At 46.7% G+C, this 7,404-nt stretch overlaps 1 protein-coding gene across 1 annotated transcript in view; it reads left to right on the top strand.

The window, feature by feature from the left end:
- The window catches only part of sgsh (N-sulfoglucosamine sulfohydrolase (sulfamidase)), an 11,004-nt gene extending 4,625 nt beyond the window's left edge, over window positions 1-6,379 (top strand). The window contains exons 4-6 of the mRNA XM_048611092.1: window positions 458-539; window positions 3,456-3,659; window positions 4,048-6,379. Coding sequence (XP_048467049.1) covers window positions 458-539; window positions 3,456-3,659; window positions 4,048-4,622 — 861 coding nt within the window. The 3' untranslated portion in view covers window positions 4,623-6,379. The remainder of the gene's footprint in view (window positions 1-457; window positions 540-3,455; window positions 3,660-4,047) is intronic.
- The last annotated feature ends 1,025 nt before the right edge of the window (window positions 6,380-7,404 follow it).

Genomic DNA, 7,404 nt, shown 5'->3' with positions numbered 1-7,404 from the left:
GTACCATTTGGATGAGTACAGGCTGTAGTGATGCAGCCTACCTAGTGTTGAGCTGGTAACAGGACTGGTTCCTGAGGGATTGCCAGCCTCTGCATGGAGTTGGTGCGCTTGGGCAACTGAGCAAGAAGAGAGAGAGAGAGACCACGATGGGGGTGGGTCAGAGTCCCATGGAGAGGGATGGGGGTGGAGGGAGGGGAGCGGCGATAGGGGACTGTAATGGGGATTTCGTTCTCGGCGACCACACTGCTGTATTGTGGGTCCCTCATTAATGAAGTGGAGTTGAGCTTTTGCTGACAGTGGAGAGGCTGTTACCACACACACTGTTTGTTAGTTCCCTGGGGATTAGCAGCAGGAGACAGCAGCCATTGTCGCTTCGACAGGAACGTGGTGAGTGACCGTGCTGTGCTGTGAAATCGTTAAATGAAATTCTGTTTAACGTTTTATCCCTTCTCCCCAGGTGCCCCAATTTGTACCAGACACACCAGCTTCCCGTATTGATCTGGCAGCTCAGTACATCACTATCAGCCGTTTGGACCAAGGTAAGATCACAGTACACCACCTTCAGTCGTCTCGTCATCGAGAGTTCCTACAGTGTGGAAGCAGGCCATTCGGCCCCTTGAGTCCACACTGGCCCTCCGAAGACCGGCCCTCTCTGCCCTCTCCTTGCATTTCCCATGGCTAATCCATCTAGCCTGCACACCCCTGGACACTAGGCGCAATTTAGCAAGGCCAATCCACCTAGCCTGCACGTCTTTGGACTGTGGGAGGAAACCGGAGCACCCGGAGGAAACCCACGCAGACACGGGGAGAATGTGCAAACTCCACACAGACAGCCACCCGAGGGTGGAATCGAACCTGGGTCCCTGGCACTGTGAGGCAGCAATGCTAACCACTGAGCCACAGTGCCACCTAGACCAAGGTGAGATCACAGTACAGTACCACCACTGTCTAGACTATGCTAGGATTGGAGCTGACCCATGTCACCACACTGGTAGCAGGCTCCCAACCCAAAACTGACCTCCCTATTCCCACTCTCTGCTTTCTCTCAGCTAACCAATCCTCAGTCTATGCCAGTTTTTACCCTCAATTCCACGCATTTTAATCCTGTTTAACTTCCTGTGTGGAACTTTAAAAGCCTTCTGAAAATCCAAGTGCTCCAAATCCATTGGGTCCTCAGTATCGAATCTTCTTTAAAAAACTCCATCATGTTTGTCAAGTGCAATTTCCCCTTCCTAAATCCATGTCAACTGTATCCAATCAAACAATTATTTTTAAAATCTCCCCTAACCACATGCTTTATAACAAATTCTAGTATTTTCTATATTGCTGACATCAGACTAACAGCTCTGTAGTTTTTCATTTAATCTCTCTCCTTTGCCTCTTAAACAGTGAGTTACATTTACCACCCTCTAATCTGCAGGCACACTTGTAGAATTAATGGAATTTTGATTCACCAATGCATCCACTCTCTCTTTAGCTACCTCTTTCAACACACTAGGGTGAAAGTCACTGGGACCCAGGGATTTGTCAACTTTCAGTTTCATTAGTTTCTTCAATACTAATGTTTTTTATTATTACAAATTAGTTTCTGTCCCTCAATTTCCCTGGACTCTTGGATCTTAATTATTTCAGGGAGACCTCTTATGCCTTCCTCAGCGATAAGAGGCACAAGCTATTTAATTAGCTTCTCTATCATTTCTCTATTTCCTATTATAATTTCTGCTGTTATTATGGATCCACACTTTGCTATTCTTTTCCTTTTTACATACTTAGAAGTTTTTACAATCCATTTCTATGTTTCCTGTTACTTTAAATTTATATTGTATTCTCTTTCTCATTTTCTCTCTCTCTCGTCAATTTCTTGGTTCTCCTTTTCTGAATTCTAAAACTCTCCTGGTCATCAGGCTTACAACATTTTTAGGCAAATGTTCTTCCTTGATCTTTTATCGTCCTCAACGTCCTTTGCTAGGCATCATGCATTTGCATTTCCTGTTGGGTATTTTAGACTTAAAGTAAAATTTGTTTCTTGAAAAGTGTTCATTCTTAAATATTAACCATTGCCTATCTACCTCCAAACCTGTTGATGTATTTTTCTAATCCACTACAGCTACTTCATCCTCACACCTTTCATAATTGTCCTTGTTTGGGTTTAAGGTTAAGATTGAACTATATAGAATTTACCATTCAGTTTGAAAAATTTCATGCTACAGTCAGTATTCCTGAAATGCGCTCTCACAACAAGATTATTAATTGGCTTTTCCTCATTCCATCTCGCTAGATCTAAAATAGCCTGGTGTCCTCGCTGATTCCTCAACAGAAATAAATCTCAAAAATATTCCAGGAATTCTTCCTCCAGAGCATTGGTGCGCATTACATTTACCCAGTCTTCATGCAGACTGGAGACACCCATGATTATTGCATTCTCCTTGCTCTATGCACCTCTAACTTACCTTTATATAGCGCCTTGACCCCATATTGTCACAAACCTTTGGAAGTGCTGTCACTGTTTTCATGTGGGAAATGCAGCGACTAACTCCTGCACAGCCTGATCCCACAAGTGGATGATCTTTATTTTGTGAAGTTGTTTGCAGGACACCCTTTTAATAACGCTGTGGGATCTTATCCATTCACTTGCAAGGGCAGACAGGGCCTGGGTTTAGTGGGTCATCCGCAAGCCAGCACCTCTGACAGTGCGGCACTCCCTCGGCACTCCACTGGGATTGGTGGCCGTGATTTTCTGTCCAAGACTCTGACTTGGGACTTTAACCTGTGGCCTTCAGATTCGGAACGTTTTCCAGTGACTCCCTGGCAGTGGTTTATCCTGTTGCTCTTGATGGATTCCTGGCCTCAGTTTGTCCCTAGTCCTCTTAGTATCCTGACCGGGCCTGGGGAGATTCCCAGGCGCTGAGCAGGATCTCATTGAGCTACTGCTGCCTGCTGACCTGGCTCTTCGACATAAAGGTTGTGGGTTATCATATTGTTCAGGTCTGACCCCAGTCAAAGAGTTATTAAAGTCTACAGCGCTCAGAAAGACCCTTTGGCCCATCAAGGCTGTGCAGGGCAAAAACAACCACCTAACTATTCTAACCCCATTTCCCAATGCTTGGCCTCAAATGCCCAGGCATTGTAACTACCGACCTAAATACAGCTTTAATGTCATGAAAACTTCTGCCTCTATCCCACAACCCCCTCCCCCCTCCCCAAAATACAGACAGTGAGTTCCAGATTCCCAGCCCAGTCATTTGCTGTTGTCTCATTGTGTGTGTCGGGGAGTGTGAGAGTGTGTGTGCGTGTGCGTGTGTGTGTGTGTGTGAGAGAAAGAAAACAGAGACGTTCTCACCTATTGAGGGGACAGAATGGCACTGATAGAATAGCAGTGTTAAAGGGCCAGCACATGTTTGATGGGCTGATGGGCCTGTGTCTGACCACTCTCCCTTTGATCTGTGTGTGTGCAGGTATTGGGCTGGTGCTGAGGGAGCTGAAGGAAGCCGGACACACCAACGACACGCTGGTGATTTACAGCTCGGATAACGGAATTCCCTTCCCAAACGGGCGGACCAACCTGTACCAGGCGGGAATAGCCGAGCCCATGTTGGTGCACTCACCAGAGCACACGGGGCGCTGGGGCCAGGTCAGCCTGTCGTACGTCAGCCTGCTCGGTATGTGCTGTGTGTCAGCCTGAGAGAGAGGCGGGGAGAGGGAGCGAGGCGGGGAGACGGACACTCTGCTTCTGGCCCTGCCCCCCTGGGGGATTGGTGGGGAGGTCTATACTGGATCGGGAGGGGGGTGGTTGGTATTGGGTGGGTGGGTTGTGGGTACGGATAAAGGCAGGGTCAGGACCAGCAGTGGTCAGGGATGTGGAGACTCTCTGTGACAGGGTGTTCCCCACCCACCACCATCTCTTATTGCACCCCCCCACCCAACTGAGTACATTGGGGGACCCCATAAGGAGCGAGTCCTCCCCCCAGCCAGCCACTGGGACCTAGGGAGGTTGACAACAGGTGACAGTGTGTGCATTCCAACCCTTCCGCCTTTTTGTCTCTGTAGATATAACTCCGACTGTTCTCGACTGGTTCTCCATCCCATATCCAACCTACAGCCTCTTTGGGAAGGATCCGGCTGTACAGTTGACAGGTCGCTCTCTGTTGCCTGCTCTCGACTCCGAGCAGCCATGGTCCACTGCCTTCGCCAGCCAGAGTCACCACGAGATCACCATGTATTACCCAATGAGAGCCGTGTACCACCTTCACTACCAGCTCATCCACAACCTGCAGTTCAAGATGCCTTTCCCCATCGACCAGGATTTCTACCTCTCGCCAACTTTCCAGGACCTGTTGAACAGGACCGAGTCTGGGCTCCCGACACACTGGGAGAAATCCCTGCGGGAATATTACTATAGGGAACGCTGGGAACTCTTCGATACCCAACAGGATCCTTCCGAGACCCGCAACCTGGCATCAGATCCGAGGTACGCGGATCTCCTGGAGACCATGAAGGGGCTCCTGAGGAAGTGGCAGTGGGTGACCTCTGACCCCTGGGTGTGCGCCCCAGATGGTGTGCTAGAGGATCAGGGGCCGTACAAACTTCATCCTGAGTGCAGGCCTCTATATAACCATCTGTAACATGCTCGAGAGAGCTGGTGGATAAAGGGAGCTTTACACTTGAGTGCTACTGAAAAAGGAAAAACCAAGTTTGAAGCCTGTCACCTGGGGAGTAAATCAGGACACACACGCAAGAATGCAAAATTTCAAAGGGAACAATAATTTATACGCTATGAGGAAAGGATGATGATTGGGTGGCAACTCAACTGTTTGGTGGAAGCATTGCTATGGAGAATGCACTAGGGAGCTGTTGTCCCACAGATCGTTCATTAATTCAAAAAAAGACACAATGACTGGACATATTCCTTTAGCCTGCAGAGGACAGGTCCCAACTGATCATCTCATTGTGAGCCTAACTGATGAGCTTAAATTGCTTGTTACTGTATTTCCTAGCTCGCTCAGGATTCTTCAGTAGGCACTATCCAGGGAATTGCATCTAGTGTTAGACACCATGTTCTGGGTTTTGTAAGACGAGGCTGATTTTGTACGGTCAGCCTGTTATGAAATTCCAAAGAGGTGTGTTGTTTGTTTGATATGACCAACTGGTGTCCCTTGGCAAATTTATAACCCATGGCAGCTCTGCAAACGAAAAGAAAAACCTTTAAGGTAATGCAGATTCAAAATACTTCCTGTTTTATAGGCACAAGGGGCTGAATAGCCTCCTGCTATATTCTTCTGTGATACTTTTATACATTCATAGAACCCCTACAGTGTAGGAGCAGGCCATTCAGCCCATCGAGTCTCACGAAGAGCATCCCACCCAGACCCACCCCCCCACCTTATAACTTTGCATTTTGCATTATCCACCTAGCCTACACAATACTGGACACTATGGGTAATTTAGCATGGCCAATCCACCTAACCTGCACATCTTTGGACTTTGGGAGGAAACTGGAGCACCTGGAGGAAACCCATAGGGACACAGGGAGAATGTGTAAACTCCACACAGTTGCTCAAGGGTGGAATCGAAACTGTGTCCCTGCTGCTGTGAGGCAGCAAGTGCTAACCACTGAGCTACCATGCTGCCCAGGAAGTTCAGATTTGATAGGATGACCCTGAGAGTGAAGAGAGAATTCTTGGACAGCAGAAATACCCAGAGCCTCGCTTGAACTGATCTGGGATGTTGGATTGGGTCAGAGTGTCCACAAGATGGAAGGTGGTGGCTATGGAGTATGTTGACACACTATAGCCAGAAATAGCAGACAGACTGACGTATTATCTAAGCATCAGTCACAATGGGACCCACTTAGAATTTGATTAACCCTTGGACAACACTAAGGATTCTACTAAAAGTGTGAGAATTCAAAGCTTCTGAGAGAACAGGAGACTGGAAGGATGCTACAGGGAACTGCAGCTTTATTGATTTTGCTTTGTTGAATAACAATTCATCAGGAATTGATGTAGCACCTCAAGGCAGGCTGTGAGAGACACCATTTTGTCAGAATGCCCCAGGAAGGTCTCTGAAAGACCCCACCCCCTCAGGGAGGGGCTCTTGGCCGAAGGGAACACAAAGAGAAAGGCTTTCGCAAATCTATAGCAGTTCTGCTGAAATAGTCCACACAATCTGAAAGTCTCTCTCTCAATCCCTTCGCTTCACAAAGATCATCTTCTAGCAAGTAACAGGCCTGCAACGACAAAAGACTGATTTTACCTTCATCCTTAGAAGTATATTTTATCCGTACCTACTTTTAATCTTTGCATCTGTATTTGAATGACGAATTATGTCACTTCTTTATCACTATTGCTGAGAATTGATAATAAATTCTGAAAATTGCTAATAAATTAATTGTTGATTTTGGACAAAAACAGAAGTTGCTGGAAAAGCCCAGCAGGTCTGACAGCATCTGTGAGGGAAAAAAACAGAGTTAACGTTTCAGGTCCGGTCACCCTTCCTCAGAACTGATGGTGGCTGGGAAAAACATCAGTTTATAGCAGTTTAACAGTTAGTTATAACGTCCATTATAATCTTTGATCTTGTTCAGGACCAAAGATTTGCTGCTGATATTTATAAATTAAAACACTGAAAAAACTCTTTTTAAAAAAAGGAAGCTAAACAAGCTATACAGATTTACAGCTCCTGTAAGGCTCTGCAGACACTCCCAGTGTGGCTTTGACAAAGCAATTAAACAAACTTTGGAAGTCCTTTTCTCGGCTTTATCCAAGTACTGTTCCACATTTCCCATGTGGAAACAGCGATGTGCTGTGGAAACACTCGTCAGTTTCACACCATCTATGGAGAGGGAAATGTACTGAGTTGACCGTGACTATTCTTTTGGCGATAAAATGTTAACTCCGTTTCTCTCTCTTGAGATACTGCCAGATCCACGGAGTTTCTCCAGAATTTTGTGGATGCTGCAAATCTGAAATACACACAGTGTTTTGCTTCAGTCTGTTTCTCATGTGTCCCCATTCTCATAGCAACATAACAACTGGAAAGGACAATCATGATCCATTGCGTTCGTGTCAAAGGTCATAGAGACTTGACCCACAACCCTAAACCATTGCTTCACCAGGGTTCACCTTTCTCCATTTCCACTGCTCCTTTCGACAGGTCAATACAACCCCAATTCTCATTCTCGCTCTCTCAAACATTAAAATGGTCTTTTTAATGCATAGGACATGGGCATCGCTGGCTGGGGCAGCATTTATTGGCTATCCCTAGTTGGCCTTGAGAAGGTGGGAATTCAAGGATTTTAAGCCAGCGATGGTGAAGGAACGGCGATATATTTCCAGTTCAGGATGGTGAGTGGCTTGGAGGGGAACTTGCAGGGGGTGGTGTTCCCATGTATATGCTGCCCTTGTC

This window comes from Rhincodon typus, chromosome 23 (assembly GCF_021869965.1).
Source record: "Rhincodon typus isolate 14 chromosome 23, sRhiTyp1.1, whole genome shotgun sequence".
NCBI classification, from domain to species: domain Eukaryota; kingdom Metazoa; phylum Chordata; class Chondrichthyes; order Orectolobiformes; family Rhincodontidae; genus Rhincodon; species Rhincodon typus.
The sequence above is the reverse complement of the archived record's forward strand: the minus strand, read 5'-3'. Positions and strand labels throughout refer to the sequence as shown.